At 43.6% G+C, this 16,973-nt stretch overlaps 1 protein-coding gene across 1 annotated transcript in view; it reads left to right on the top strand.

Annotated features, from left to right (window-relative positions):
* LOC306923816 (solute carrier family 23 member 1) overlaps positions 1–16,973 on the top strand; it is a 253,967-nt gene that overhangs the window by 146,382 nt on the left and 90,612 nt on the right. Inside the window, exons 5-6 of the mRNA XM_079502136.1 lie at positions 2,117–2,257; positions 9,326–9,483. Of these exons, the coding sequence (XP_079358262.1) occupies positions 2,117–2,257; positions 9,326–9,483 (299 nt within the window). The remainder of the gene's footprint in view (positions 1–2,116; positions 2,258–9,325; positions 9,484–16,973) is intronic.

Here is a 16,973-nt window from a genome sequence, read left to right as displayed (position 1 = left end):
AACCCGTCCACCAGTGACATCATCGATGGTGAATCCAAGCTAATAGAAACGGCAGGCTTTCTTTTCCTGAAAAGTTGCAATGCAAAAGTTGAAGCCATCGTTCTCACGATAATAAAAATCTAAATATATTTTAAAACAAATCTTGTTTAAAAAAAAATCTGCCTAATGATGATGTCACTGGTGGACGGGTGTCCGAACTGCCCAAAGCCCTCCTATGAGACACAGACTGAGTAGGAAAAAATGGTGGTGTTTTATCATGAACATTAGTGAGGACCTATTATATGAAGAGATGTTGAAAAGTGGTGAAGTGGTCCTTTAACAAAAAGTGTTGGGCTGAGCTATATAGAGACTTGGTGCAGCGATATCCTCCTGTGTGTGTTCATGTACATAATGTATAATTTGAATTACAAAACAATCTCATCAATTGCCTATTTTATATATTTATTGCCTTAGATGTGATTTGCTTTGCAATTTAGACAATTTACAATTTAGGTATTTAGCAGACGCTCTTAATCCAGAGTGATTTACAATAAGCAAGAACAAAGAGCATGGCAATACATCACATACATTAAAAGTAGTTATCATGAAACATGTGTACTGTAAGCTAAGAATGTAACAGTGGAATATCTGTATAATGAAACTATACATATAAACTATACATACTATACTATACATACTATAAAGTGCTATGACTACATAAAATGCAATTCTAGTGCTGTCCACGTAACCTGCTATAAATCTGTATAAAATGCTATCTAAGTCTACATAAAGTTCTATCTAAGGGGGTCTATCTTTGCGACTGTGGTTCTTAATTTCCCCTCTGGATTAATAAAGTATTTCTATTCTATTCTACTGTATTTTGTCCGCCTCCACTGTGTTCCGGAGCTGGGCTTTAGACTTCCATAACTCCAGTTCCCAAAAGGCCCAGCTGGCCCCAAAACTTGGTCTGTGTTCTTAAGCCCTAACCACACCAAAGGGTCACCATGCAACTCCTTGGGTCCAAACGGTTGCAAGGAGTTAACGCTAAAATCGCCTCGACCCTTTGGTGGGGTTTGGGCCATTGAATTCCATGCGCTGAATATAGGGTCAACGTGGGTCAACGTGCAACAAGACATATCACACCACAGGGACAACACTAAAGCCGTCTTGACCCTTTGGTGTGGTTAGGGCTTTGGACCCACACATGGTACTGGACCTGGTTTTACTAGGAAATGGTGATAGACCCCTACGTCCCGAACACAAGGTCGCACAGGTTCTGTATGACGGTGGACCATCGCTGCAGTGTTATGGCAGTGTTTATCACTTCAAATGGTCATACACACATCGGGGATCATTGCTCTTATCAGCCCCGACATAGAAATCTATAGTGTTATCAAAGACTGATTTAAACACATAGCAAGCAGCAGACCCAGCAAGGATTGGTGCACCGATATCCTCCTGTGTTGTTGTTCATATGCGTGATTAATAAAGCACAGGAGTCTTAATTACACAACAGTCTCATCAATTGCCTATTTTATATATTTATTACCTTGGCTGTGGTTCTCATTTAATTGCCCCTCTGGGATTAATAAAGTATTTCTATTCTGTTCCATTCTATTTTGCCGGCAAGAACCCACAGAGCATTCTTCAGTGACATAACCAATCATCGGAACGGCACATTTATACACTTACATGGTGGTTTTCATCAGTGGCGTGCACAGATAGACAATAGGGGGTGCTAGAGCACCCCCTGCCCTTTTGGCAATGTGCCCTTTTGAAAAAAAAAAAAAAAAAAAAAATGAGCTTGTAGATCTGCTATTTTTCAATAGCTAAAGCATAACATAATGCTAACACCAAAAGGGGTTCCCGCCCAAAATAGATTAAGGCAACCGGCCGGTTCCACGCGCTGCACAAGGTGCCCTTTTTTAACTTGAGCACCTGCCCCTCTAAATGTCTGTGCACGCCACTGGTTTTCATTCATTTTCCTTCTTAGTGGGTTGGACATGTGCATTGACCATTTGCGTATACAGGGTCTGACTAAGCAGATTTTTAACTTTTCCCCCAAATGTAAGCTGTTAATTAGCATTGTTTTGTTAAGAAAGATTGATTGTTACTGTTTTTTCTTTTTTCTTTAAAGGGCCCCGACAATGGTACAGACCCCACAACTGCAGACCTGGAGGACAGTCCCACAGAGGACGATGTTGATAAAAGTCAGAAACTGGTTTACTCCCTCAATGACAGACCACCGTGGTACCTCTGCATTCTGCTAGGCTTCCAGGTACGTTCTGACTCTCACACCTTGCTCAAGGACGCTTTGATTGGATTAGTGGACACTTGACACAGTCGCCACTGGTCACTGTTCAAACTCCCCTAACCACAGTAATCATTCATTCTCAAGAAAAGAGAGAGAGAGAGAGAGAGAGAGAGAGAGAGAGAGAGAGAGAGAGAGAGAGAGGAGAGAGAGAGAGAGAGAGAGAGAGAGAGAGAGAGAGAGAGAGAGAGAGAGAGAGAGAGGATGACTTTCAAAGTCAGAAAGATGAATAACCTCCATTATGCTCACAATGGCAGTATCTCAGCGACAGGCTACCGGTCATTTTCAAAGAAAGCCAGTACAAAGTAAGTGACACTCAACACTTGTTGCTACGTGACGGGTGTGACGCGCTGGACTCAACTTTTTTCACTGCTCCGCCTCCAATGATGCACTCAAGCATCAACCAATCATATTTCGTTTTTTTACCAGCTAATCACCGGCACTGTTGGCCTGGTGGCTACGAAACTGTGCACATGACACACACACACACACACACACACACACACACACACACACACACACACACACTTTCTGGATGCCAATTCTGAACCTCTGCCACAATTATTTCAGAACGGAGGCCACAATCACCTACTGTAATCATAAACTGGCTGCTATATAATCCTACCCTTGTGCAGTGTGGCTTGAACAACACTTCAACAACGACTTAAGTTGGCAACATAGGTGGTCACGCTTCATCGTGGCCACCTTTTTCACGTTTTGTAGCTTTGCAGAGTTTTGTATAGCTTAGTGTTGAATGCAGTATTAGTCTACTAGCTGTGTCTAGCTGTGATGTATTCTTTTACTGTTGTTGAGAGTGAAGAGCACGAGAGGTGCGCAAAACTATGGGAATACAATAGTTTTTTTCTTTCTGGGGACGCGTTTCTAGTGGAGTGTGATCACTCCCTATGTAGCCTGGAACTCACCTATGCTTTCTATGGCATAGGCAGCTCCCGGCAGGATCCGCCGGCAGAAACTGTGCGCAGCTGCTGGACATGAGACTAATTACTTAGAGCGACAGAGAGAGAGAGGAGTGTGTGTGTGTACGGGTGTGCGCGTGTGTGTCAATTTAACAAAGGTGCAGACGATCAGAAATCAGCAGAGAGTGATCGACGTTTGCGCTACTCTATGCCAATTTGAAGTGGACTCGGACCCAGACTTTTTTTTTCTCCCTGGAAATAAAAACGTCTGGGTTTCCGAGGCTACTCCCTATGTTGCTGATATACTCTCTCTTCTGAAGACCAGTAAGGCTAGATCACACAGAAGGAAATTAATTGCTTCAAGCGGCATCCTATGTGGACTAATAATAAAGTATGTCACGGAGACGCTCAGAAGGCTCTGGGTTGAACTTCACAGCACAACAGCCATGAGATGGGACTCATACAGTAATGATTAGTTACACAGGATCTCTGCAACGCGTGTTCAAGCACCAGCCATGCTGCCTATATGGGCTCAGAAAATCTAAAAGAATTGCATTAGTTTAATAATATGTCAAACTCATTTGTATTTCTTTTTAGTAATTCAATAAAACATTACCTCTTTAACAAAACCATGTCATGCCAGGACTAGAGGTTCTATTGTTGTATGGCTCAATTGGAAGATTGTGATACTGACATTGTCATGGTTGTCAGAAAGGACACCGGAGAACTCGCCATTTTACCATCTCGCCGCAGCGAAGATTCTTCATCAATGTCTTCATCGTTATGCTAACATGCTGTCTTCATCAGTGTAGTACTGTATGTTAACAGCTGTTATACAGGTAGTTCATTTCCAAAGTGATACAATTATTTTGTGCAATTAAATGGTCAGCTGTACGATGATAAAAAGTTGAGTATGTGAATACCATTGATAGTAGGCCTACCAATTCAGGATATTGTTTACTAATTAATTACATTGTTTCGGTAACAACTATCCTCTCTCTCTCAATTCAATGCAATTTAAATAAAGGTGAAGTAAAACTAAAATGCACTAAACCGCGACGAGTCGGAAAACTCCGGATACCGTCGGAAATATCCACGCACTCATCATACATGACCCACATACCACCCCCTCAATGACCAGTGTCAACTCCATTAACTAAAGTCAATGTTTATTTAAAGCGGCAATCTGTAAGTTTTTATGTCCTCTCCCAACGGAGAGAGATAAATACACCCAGGATTCAAACACCGGTTTTGCGTGGGAGACCAAACATCTGCTGCTACATTAATGCTAAACCGATTTCCAAAAGGGAAGCCCTGCTAGGCCTCAGTACAGCCCTGCTAGGCCTCAGTACAGCCCTGCTAGGCCCTGCTAAGCCTCAGTACAGCCCTGCTAGGCCTCAGTACAGCCCTGCTAGGCCTCAGTACAGCCCTGCTAGGCCTCAGTACAGCCCTGCTAGGCCTCAGTACAGCCCTGCTAGGCCTCAGTACAGCCCTGCTAGGCCCTGCTAAGCCTCAGTACAGCCCTGCTAGGCCTCAGTACAGCCCTGCTAGGCCTCAGTACAGCCCTGCTAGGCCTCAGTACAGCCCTGCTAGGCCCTGCTAGGCCTCAGTACAGCCCTGCTAGGCCTCAGTACAGCCCTGCTAGGCCTCAGTACAGCCCTGCTAGGCCTCAGTACAGCCCTGCTAGGCCCTGCTAGGCCTCAGTACAGCCCTGCTAGGCCTCAGTACAGCCCTGCTAGGCCTCAGTACAGCCCTGCTAGGCCCGGCTAAGCCTCAGTACCCATGCAGGCTTATATTTCCGTTCGCATTCGGCTCACGCACGCACGCACGCACGCACGCACGCACGCACGCACGCACGCACGCACGCACCATGTAAGCAGTTAAAGGTCCTTTGAGTGAACTGGGAACCTTCAGGTCCCAGGTAGCAGCTCTAATGATGTTGTGGTGATTAAATTCATACAACACATCGTTTCCGTGGTCAATTGTCTCTTGGTAAAGGCCATACAATTCCATAAAATGGAACACATGATGATGATTTAGTTCAGAATTGATATACTGTAAGATTCTCAAGATTACAGTTATTGCCCTAAGTGGGGGATGGCGAAAGGGCCTTTCTGTGTGGAGTTTGCATTTTATCCCTGTGTCCCCTAGTGTAGGGGTAGGTAGTACCCTCACACAAAACAGAGGCGCTCCATCAGGTGGAGCCTTATGGAGGGGAGGGGTGCATACTTAGTTTAGACTAGTCATTGGTTAGACATGGGTTAAGGTTAGGTTTAGGTGTGCTGCCCCGTGGGAGGTTAGGTTTAGGGTGAGGGTTTGAGGTTGTAGCTGTAGGACTAATGACTGGTCTAACCAATGACTAGTCTAAACCAAAAACTGTCTAAACTAAGTACTGCACCCGAAGGGGAAAGGAACTGGTTGGAATAACGTGCTCCTTCCATGCGCTAAGTCCTACCGGGGAAATTCCCCCCTGTTATATAAGAAGCGGCCTGCTCTCTCCTCGCGCATTGAAGGAAGCATGGTCTCTCCCCAGGTTGGCAGAGGGAGAGTAGCGCCCAGGATTACAGTTTAGGTGTAAAACATTTGTATTACTGCCAGATTATCACTTAGGCATTTTGACCTTCTGAGGGTAATAATAGGAATGACAGGTGATAATTTGTGTAGCGCACACACACACACACACACACACACACACACACACACACACACACACACACACACACACACACACACACACACACACACACACACACACACACGGTGCACGGTTTCCACAACTTACGCTGCTTACCCTTTTCTGCAGATTGTATCCAAAAAGTGAAGGTCCGATAACTTAACTAAATTTCATTTAGGACTAGCGGCCAAGAAAATCCAAGTTCCGCCATGAAACGAGCGTTTAAATCGGTTGTTTATTCAGCCGCTTCCATGTTTTTCCAAAGAAGTTGAGCGTGTGCGTGTGCATGTCGACTGAACTGAAGTCAGTTGGAAAATCTAATTCCACATTCGCGCCGGCGAGGCGCTAAAGCTTTTCAACCTCAATTTAGTTTAGCTCGTTATCGGACCTTCACTTTTTGGATACAATCTGCAGAAAAGGGTAAGCAGCGTAAGTTGTGGAAACCATGCGCCGTTTCTACGGTGGGCTTGTATTCGTGACCTCATCTCGGAGCTACAGTTGGAGGCCATCGATATTGTCCTTTTCTTTTTGCTGTGGTTTGCGTGATCTGCGCAAAAGGACAGTTAACCCATTTTGGGCGGGAACCCCTTTTGGTGTTTTAAACATTATGTTATAATTTAGCTATTGAAAAATAGCAGATCTACAAGCTCATAGCGCGCCACCGAGTGGCGCGCTACGAGCTTGTAGGTCTGCTATTTTTGAAAAATCGTGAAAATATTTATTTCAGAAAACTGGAGGATTTAGAAGGATTTTTTAAAATTTTGAGGTCAGGCCTAAATGGGTCAAATGAAGGGACAATATCGGTGGCAGATCTACAAGCTCACAATGCGTCGCGACGCATTGTGAGCTTGTAGATCTGCTATTTTCAAATGGCCAAAATGAATAATGTATGTTTTCTAATCAAAATCAAAATCTCCAAAGTAACTAGTAACTAAGGTTTTCAAATGATTGTAGTGGAGTAAAAGTAAAAATGTTGTCTCTGAGATGTAGTGGAGTAGAAGTAAAAGTACTGGAAGTTGGAAATACTCAAGTAAAGTACAAATACCTCAAAATTGTACTTAAGTACAGTACTTAAGTAAAAGTTCTTAGTTACTTTCCACCACTGACTGTAATTGCATTAGATGGATACTTTCTGCCTTCACTTCAGAAAAACTGTCAACTTCTGACGGAATTCTCCATCATTAAAGCTTTTAAATTCCCAGGACGTCTGGAGACGTCTTGGGCACAAATTGGGTCAATTATATAAAATGGGATCATCAACGTAATCCTTTTACGCTCTAAAAAAATCACACCCATGTGAAGTGAGGGGGCGCTCTTATCATCATGACGTAAATTAGACAGTATGTCTATTTGCTCAGACACTATGACGTAAAATTCTCTATTCATTCATGTCAATGGGAATTTAATGTTTGTGTAGGACAAAGTTTGTGGACAGACACCAAAAGTTGGATATGTAGGAGGGGCTAGCGCCCCTCAAAAAACTGGTCAAGCTTAATCTGCTCAAATATAGACGGGACAATCGGTGAAGATGTGAGCCCTAGACCTACCTGCAACGCTAAGTTGAGTGCCCTGTTCTCCCAAAACTCTCAGAAATGGTTTTGAATGCATTTGGCTGTTTTCCTCTGATTTCTGTACGGTGTCAATTTGATAATACCCCATCAATCTGAACATCTGTCTCAAGTTACTTTTCTCTCTGTTCCTTTCATTTTCTCCTCGTACAGTACAGTTGGAGGCCATCGATATTGTCCTTTTCTTTTTGCTGAGGTTTGCGTGATCTGCGCAAAAGGACAGTTAACCCATTTTGGGCGGGAACCCCTTTTGGTGTTTTAAACATTATGTTATAATTTAGCTATTGAAAAATAGCAGATCTACAAGCTACGAGCTTGTAGGTCTGCTATTTTTGAAAAATCGTGAAAATATTTAGTTCAGAAAACTGGAGGATTTAGAAGGATATTTTAAAATGTTGAGGTCAGGCGTAAATGGGTCAAATGATAAGGGACAATATCGGTGGCACCCCACTGTAGGTCCAGGTAATCCGTGTGTCCAGCACAATTTATTCAAACAACATCTTCGTGACTAGTCCACTGTCAGATTTACAATTTGCAAGGCAATTTGTCAGCCCACGTACTTGTAAGTTGTCACAGAGGTTTACACATAAAACCATCCATCCATTCAAAAACCACCTGGCATTAGATAAGCAAAACATTAAAAACTGGTGTTACAGCCTTGCTTTGCAGTGGCATTACGCTTCAAACATGCAGTGGCTCAGGGGTAGAGTTTCCAGATGGTAACCGCAAGGTCGCCAGTTCGAACCCGGGCTCCCCCAGAGTTAGTGTCGAAGTGTCCTTGAGCAAGACACTGAACCCCTAATTGCTCCTGATGTGCTGCTTGGTACCTTGCATGGTTTCCGCTGCCATCAGTATATGAATGTGTGTGTGTGAATGGGTGAATGTAATGCACAATCTATGTGAAGCGCCTTGGATAAAGGCGCTATATAAATGCACCATTTACCATTCACCCAAACATTACACGTTTCGGCTATGCAGCCTTCATCAGAGCTGCATAGCCGATGAAGGCTGCCGATGAAGGCCGATGAAGGCTGCATAGCCGAAACACGTAAGCGTTCCTTTTTGGTGTGTGCCAATAAAGAAATGGAAATGTGAGTACTTTGTCCACCGCTTGTTTAATTTTTGGATGTGCTACCTTTTTGGATTTTTTTTTATTATTCCTGTTTTTTGATGTATACTGGATTTGGGTCTGGCACTCCACTGAAAACCATTGCTGATGCGCAACCTCTTTTTCTCATTTAAACAAGAATGACTGTAGTCTGTAAGGCACACACTCTGAGAATGGGTGCCTGCTCCTAACTCTAATATACCTGCGGAGGTATTACACGGGATTAGAACCCGCAACCCTAGCAGCAATAGTGCCTTGCTTTTCCCAGCAAGCTTAATTATGTTACAGCTACAGATACAGATGTAGATCAGGGGTTCTCAACCCGTGGGTCGCGACCCCTCGGGGGGGTCGCCAAATTATTTTAGGGGGTCCCCAAATTATTTTCCAAAAAAAAAAAGTTTTTTTTAAATTTTATTTTCACGATTTTTCAAAAATAGCAGACCTACAAGCTCGTAGCGCGCCACTCGGTGGCGCGCTATGAGCTTGTAGATCTGCTATTTTTCAATAGCTAAATTATAACAATGCTTAAAACACCAAAAGGGGTTCCCGCCCAAAATGGTTTAAGGTTATTGTAGCAGTCAATTTATATTGGGGGTTGGGAGGGGGCGGGCGGGGGTCCCGAGACATTGCCAAAGCATTTCCGGGGGTCCCCGGCCAAAAACGTTGAGAACCCCTGATGTAGATAGTGACCAAAATAAAGACTTCTCTTCTGTCTTCCCTATATTTTCTCCATGAAAACATACTATTGTCATTTATCTGTTTTCACAGCACTATATACTAGCCTTTGGAGGCATCATTGCAATCCCCCTGATTCTGTCGGAGCCTCTCTGCATCGGCGACAACAACGCTGCTAAGAGCCAGCTCATCTCCACCATATTTTTTGTGTCAGGGTTGTGCACCCTGCTCCAGACTGCTGTAGGAACAAGGTAAAACGCACGCACGCACGCACGCACGCACGCACGCACGCACGCACGCACGCACGCACGCACGCACGCTAATTGATAATTTTATTATCTAACCGTTTTGTTAATCCTTTAAAAGCTGTTATCTCCTCATCAGGCCTGGAATTTCGTCACTTTAGGTGCACGGACAATTGGCCTTTGGTGTTTGGGTTTTTTGAGGGCACAAAGGCCAAATACCTGCAGGAAAGTCATCACACACACACACACACACGCGCGCACACGCGCACACCCCTAATCCTGTGAAACTGTTGTTCACAACCTGTCCCAAAAGGTGTCCTGTGTCCAGAACACTAAGGTCAGGGAGGGGCCCTATAAATTTAAATTTTGGCCTTTGTTTGTTTTTTTAAGGATTAAACGATGATCTTAAGGATTTCACTGACTGAAGTAGGGGTCACACTAATCACATGAGCATTTACTAGGGGTGCACCGATATGGAAATTCTTGGCCGATACCGATACCGATGTTAAAAAAAAACAATCTAGCCGATAGCCGATAGTCACAGATGCCGATGTTTGTATACCGTATTTTTCCAAATGGTAGCCCGGGCTGTTAATATGCTAAATCGATTTGGACCCCGTCGTTTATAAGGAACTAGGCTGCTATTTGCAGTAGGCCGTTATTTATTTTTGCACCGGTCTGCACCGGGCCATTATTTGGCTACAGTTCCTGTCGAGCATGTTTTTTAGTGCAAACTTAAAAGGTATGATAAACATACATAGCAGGCAAAGTCTTTAGTCTTTTTGATTTAACCCATTCTGACCTGAGATCAGATTCTAAAAATGTCTTCTACATCCTGACAGTTTTCTGAAAAAGCTATGTTTCTATGTCAGTCGTTCTTCGATTTTTCAAAAATAGCAGACCTACAAGCTCGTAGCGCGCCACTCGGTGGCGCGCTATGAGCTTGTAGATCTGCTATTTTTCAATAGCTAAAGCATAACATAATGCTAACACCAAAAGGGGTTCCCGCCCAAAAATGGATTAATATTGGCAGTTACCGCTGCTTAATTGATTTGACCCAGATTCATGCAAACAGCTGTGTCAAATTCTAATATTACATAGATTTTAAAAGGCTGTCATATATATTCATCAATATATTCTTTCAAATGAGGTTTGGCCTTATAGATCAAAAATACATGTGCTCAGTCATTTGCAACTATTTGAATAAAGGTTGTACACATCAGTGAAATTAACCACTGGGAAAATCCCTAATTGAGAGAGTGCAGGCCTAACAAGCCACCACAGCTCATGAAATATAGGCTGCATGGCTAACAGGGCTTAGTGCTTACCCTACCATCTCTCTCTTTTCTCTGACTCTATGACTTATACACCCATGGAAAATTGAAAATAAAAAACTCAACACGCTGTATACGGTAATATAAATGAGCCCGACTAAGTTTGCAAATTAAGGCCCATGATGGGCGCTTATACGGACGAGTAGCCTACTTGTTATTATTGTATTTGTTATTTGGCCCAAAAAGATTTTTATATAATCCGTTAATCACGCAATCAAAGACCGAATCGTTTGCAGCTGGCGTTAATTACCTCGCGCTGCGCAAGTGTATTCCACCATCACTAACTTGTGGATTATTGTTTGGTAAACTGAAAAGGAAAAAAAGTTGTCCTGTCTGTTATGTTATAATCATGAGTTGCCCATGTCTGTGTACTCCAACTTGAGATACAGTGTACTTGATATGTATTGTGTACTGCCTGTACTGTAGCATACTTTATAGATAGGCTACGAGAGACATCTAGGCGACAGCAAGGTCAGCCTTGCTGCAGTAGGCACGTTATTCTGTCTCATATCTTATTGTCACGTCATTATGATCCAGCACTATATATGTTCCAGGGCCGTGTAGAGAGCACTGGGGGGGCAGGGGCTCAAACCCCAGAAAAGGGCACATGCGATTTTTGGGGGTGGTCTTTTTGTGGAGTCCTTCCCTTGTGCCATTTCATGTCATTGGACAGTAAAATAAGCAATATGTTCTCATTAGTCTGAAACTAAAACTGACTGATGGCAGATTAAAAGATAATTCATTATGATAGTGGAATTTATCATTACTTGTCAAATGTTCGTCTTGAAGGGCCAATGGCACTTATTTGCCCCCCACACAAGCCCTTATTGGTCCCCCACACAAGCCCTTATTGGTCCCCCACATAAGCTCTTATTGGCCCCCCACAAGCCCTTATTGGCCCCCACATAACCTCGTATTGGCCCCCCATATGTCCTTATGTGGCAAAAAAAAAAAGGGCACTTTCTGCAAAAGGGCAGGTGCTCAAGCCCCCCTAGCCCCCCCCCCCCCCCCCCCCCCCCCCCTGCACGTGCCTGATATGTTCCTGTTTGTGTAATGAACTTTGTGAACTGTAGCGTGATACTGTCTCGTGTCCCGTTATTTGTTCTCCTGGGCCCTACCAAAGGAATGCTTCAACCGGATTATCACACACCAGCCCTTGAAAAATGATACCTTAAAATGGGTACCGAATGTTCTATCTAGCAGTGACTTTTAAGACAATGACCAGAGTGAAACAAAACTAATACAGTACGTGTATGCTGTGGGAAAAGAAGGCACCACCACAGGCTCAGTATGATGTGATGTCACAAATCATACCCTGTTGGACAACATCTGCAACAGAACAAAAACAACAGGGAAAACACACAGCTGTTGTGCGGTACGAAAGCAATCGCCCAGCTTAACCTAGCATGGGAGACATCACTAGGCCCAGGGACGGATTAACCCCTACGAGGGCCCCCTTAGCGCATTTTCGTGTTTTCACGTGTTTTTATCATCTTTTTAACCTAAATTTAACAAAAACAACAGCCAATGAAGGGCCCCAGGAGCCCTTTTCAGGACGTGAAACCTAGTACCTCACGGTCCAATTTCCCTGAAGGGCCCCTGAGAGCCAAGGGCCCCTGGGCCACAGCCCCACTGGCCCAATGGCTAATTTGTCCCTGACTAGGCCACTGTCAACTATACAAGAAGCAGTGTATGAAACAACAGAATAATTCTGTCCTGCTAACGAACCAATCGTTAGGCTTTAAATATGGACTTAGACCATATTCGCTGCTTGAAACACAAAGCAGTCTTTTTATCCAAACTCTGTCAAGTCACTAAAACTATACCAGTCACTTTAAAACAAACTAACTAACAGGGTCTATGTCAGTGAAATTTGGAAGCGTAAAAAATGTGGGAACACAACAGACAAGGTTTAACTAAGAATAAACCTTGCTTTTACAACCTATAAAACATGGAATTACCAGGCAAGAGGAGAGGCACTTATTCTCTAGTAAGAATAAAATATAAAGTGACTCTGGGTATCCAACTTCTCGACACCAATTGTTGTAACATCTCTCTAAGTACTGGACCCTCGTCTGGTTTGACAGACAGGTAGTGTGTGCAGGCTGGGTGGTGTGTGATAATCCGTATTCCTTTGGTACGACTGCGGTGGCGGGCCCGGGAGAACAATAACGCGACACGAGACAGTATCACGCTAAAGGTTCACAAAGTTTATTACACAAACAGGAACATATATGTGACTAAATTTGACTGAGGGACTTTTTTGAATTTTCGTTTTTCATGAAAGCAGGGAATCATAGCTTCAAATTGACATATTGGTTGTTCAGTTTGGCCCACCAGTTTTGGAGATATGGCTTATAGAGTAATGTCTTGCAGAAAACAGCGAGTTGAGAAAACAGGCTTGAAATGTTCACTTCTGTGGTCTCTAACATTACACCTAGCTACATGTTTAAGCATTTATTTCATATTTACATGTCGATTTCAGCTCTGACACTTATTTCAGACATGCTCTAGTATGTGAAGATTCTGCCTGTGCTATAAACTCATTTTGGGAAAAAAAAATTAAAAAAAAGTTTTTCTCCTCTGGTGAAAAGCTGGAATTTGCGCGATGGCAGTCTCTCAGTCAAATCTGGTCACATATAGTGCTGGATCATAATGACGTTGACAATAAGATATATGAGACAGAATAACGTGCAACGTGCAAGGCTGACCTTGCTGCCACCGAGATGTCTCTCGTAGCCTATCTATAAAGTATGCTACAGTACAGGCAGTACACAAACACAATACATATCAAGTACACTGTATCTCAAGTTGGAGTATACACAGACATGGGCAACTCATGATTATAACATACAGTTGGAGGCCATCGATATTGTCCTTGTTCTTTTTGCTGAGGTTTGCGTGATCTGCGCAAAAGGACAGTTAACCCATTTTGGGCGGGAATCCCTTTTGGTGTTTTAAACATTATGTTATAATTTAGCTATTGAAAAATAGCAGATCTACAAGCTCATAGCGCGCCACCGAGTGGCGCGCTACGAGCTTGTAGGTCTGCTATTTTTGAAAAATCGTGAAAATATTTATTTCAGAAAACTGGAGGATTTAGAAGTTTTTTTTTTAATTTTGAGGTCAGGCCTAAATGGGTCAAATGATAAGGGACAATATCGGTGGCACCCAACTGTACACTGAGCGACACGCAGCCGCTATAGACATCTCCGTACGAGGGTGTATTACCAGATTTGCCTGCAGAGCAGACCATCGGCCATCTGTGAAAGTCATGTTTTTTACCGGCAGTAAAATGTTTTTATGGCAGTTAACAAGGCAAACATCGGCCCCTACCGATTGTCGGCCGATGCATCGGTGCACCCCTAGCATTTACAAATTTGAGATTTTATTGAATTTTCCCAAGACTGTAAAAATGGGACCCAATGCCTCCCTGCTTGGCACTCAGCATCAATGGGTTGTTTTGGGGATCAAATCAACTAATGATTGCAGAGCGTGGCACACGCTGCGGCTCACCGCTCCAAGAGATGGGTCAAATGCGGAGAACAAATTTCACTGCGGTATAACGTGTGTGATTAATCGTACGACTTTGACTTTGACAACAGTAACTTGTGATTGGATTTGCAGTATTTAAAATATCTAGTATTTCTTAATTACTAATAATATAAGATAAAGATTAACTTTTTTGATCATTGATTTGGTTAGCCTAATGCACATTAATCAACTATTGTCATGAACGGACTCAATCATGACAAATATGGGAGACGACACACAGGAGTAAATGCCAAAAAACACTACTTTACTGTTTAAAGTGGGGTGTGAGTCATCAGTTGGATCAGTAGTGTAGTGCATTTGTGGATGTGTGAAAGTGTAGTGTATGTGCAAGTGCAGTAACTTAGGTCAAAACGAACTCAAAGGAGTAAAGAACAAGCAATGTTTCCTCGGCAGGGGAGAGAGGGAGAAAGGCCTTGACCAGCCTGCTTAAATACTCCTAGCCAGATTGGAGTCAGGTGTGCCTCTTCCTCTAGGCACACCCCTGCAGGCTGGTCCCCTCTTCCTACACATTGACAGAGAACAACACTATCAGAACACAGCAACATCACACAAACAAGATGGGTCATCACACTATCATCCAACAAGTTTTTATTCATTCTTTCTCTCCCTCTCCGTCTTCACTCCCTCTCTGTCTTCAACTCTTGTACGTGCGTGTGGAGGCACGCACGCACGCCACGCACGCACGTGCACGCACGCCACGCACGCACGTGCACGCACGCACGCACAGCAACCTCCTCCACTGTACCATGGGAGATCTTCCCTGCACTAAACTACTAGCCTGGGTAAACCCCTCCCCCCTCGCCAGATTTGCATTCTGCCTGAGGGGAGAATGCAACCCTCCTGGCAGAATGAAATGTTGTCCAGCAGGGGGAGTGGGTTTACCCAGGCTACTACGCTACCCCACCAGCCTTCAGGGACGCATATAGAGCTGCTGCTCAATGTCCATCCTGTTCATCACTCCCAGTCTGCTTACCATCATGCTGCTCCCTTCTTTCCATTTCTTCTGTTGCCTGTTGATACAGCTATAGGCACATTGAGTTGATACAGGCACATTGAGTTGATACAGGCACATTGAGTTGATACAGGCACATTGAGTTGATACAGGCACATTGAGTTGATACAGGCACATTGAGTTGATACAGGCACATTGAGTTGAGGCACATTGAGTTGATACAGGCACATTGAGTTGATACAGGCACATTGAGTTGATACAGGCACAGGCACATTGAGTTGAGGCACATTGAGTTGATACAGGCACATTGAGTTGATACAGGCACATTGAGTTGATACAGGCACATTGAGTTGATACAGGCACATTGAGTTGATACAGGCACATTGAGTTGATACAGGCATATTCATACAATGACTGTTCAATATTGTGTGCATTTACGCAGCAACAACACCTCTCCTCATCGTGTCGTCCCTTCACAAGTGTCTCCCCTTTACCTCCCAATGCCGCACATTTTACCTAGGCTATTAATTTAACAGGAAATGGGTGTAACTTAACAGCGTGGGAGAGAGCAAGGCATCCGACTGATGCCTGGCGGTCAGTCGGAGCTCGGAGGCCCCCCTGAGGGTGGAGGCCCGTTTCAATTGAAACTGGTGAAACATAGAAAGGCCTCCTCTCTGTGTGTGTGTGTGTGTGTGTGTGTGTGTGTGTGTGTGTGTGTGTGTGTGTGTGTGTGTGTGTGTGTGTGTGTGTGTGTGTGTGTGTGTGTGTGTGTGTGTGTGCGGAACATGTTGGTGTTTTAAAATGTAATAAAGTACCCTGATTTTATATCCGCCCTCCGCCTGAGAATAGTGGAATGATTCAGATGGTTATCATAACTTGATATCATCATGCATCTGAAGGGATATTATAAATACCATAACTTCTTTACACTAGGCCTATTTCTAAAGCATTGTGGAAATGAAAATGTATTTTCTGGTGAACAACTCATATAGGAAGGAGGTTCTTGGCCCTTGCATATAGTCTGCAAAGTAAAAATAATAACAATGCTAAAGTAGAATCCATGGCAAACTAAGCAAACGACACTGGCGCACAGAACTGACTGACAGAGCGAATAACAGGCTGACAGTGAAGTAACGGCAAAGAGGCATTGCAATGCAGTGTGTCTGAATTTATTGAGACCAATATTGGGATCAATAATGTTGCATAGTTGATGAGGTCAGTGTCTGCGCCGGTCGATTTGACATATGGCTCAAGTTCTGTTTTGGAGTAATAAAGAAGCTAATCTGGTTTTTCCAACAAAAGTCTCTCCAAGTCAAGGAATTAGTGAGACATGCTAGTGTTAACCACAAATCTAGCTGATTGGAAAAAATAATAATACATTTTATTTATATTGCACCTTACATTTGAAATAAATCTCAAAGTGCTACAGTACAGAAAAAAATACATTTGCTTTTAAAACAATAATTATTAGGTTTTTGAGTGATGCAACCATAGGGCGTGCGTGCGTGCGTGCGGGAGGGGGGGGGGGGGGGGGGGGGTCTGTGTGCATGCAAGTGTGTAGGCTACATTCACCCTTCACTCTAAATAATGGAGTCAGTCAGAGTTTCAGAAACTTTTTGAACTGAGGCCTCACTGCCTGCGGAATAGAGATAGAA

Source organism: Electrona antarctica, assembly GCF_951216825.1.
Source record: "Electrona antarctica genome assembly, chromosome: 5".
Taxonomy (NCBI): Eukaryota; Metazoa; Chordata; class Actinopteri; order Myctophiformes; family Myctophidae; genus Electrona; species Electrona antarctica.
The sequence above is the reverse complement of the archived record's forward strand: the minus strand, read 5'-3'. Positions and strand labels throughout refer to the sequence as shown.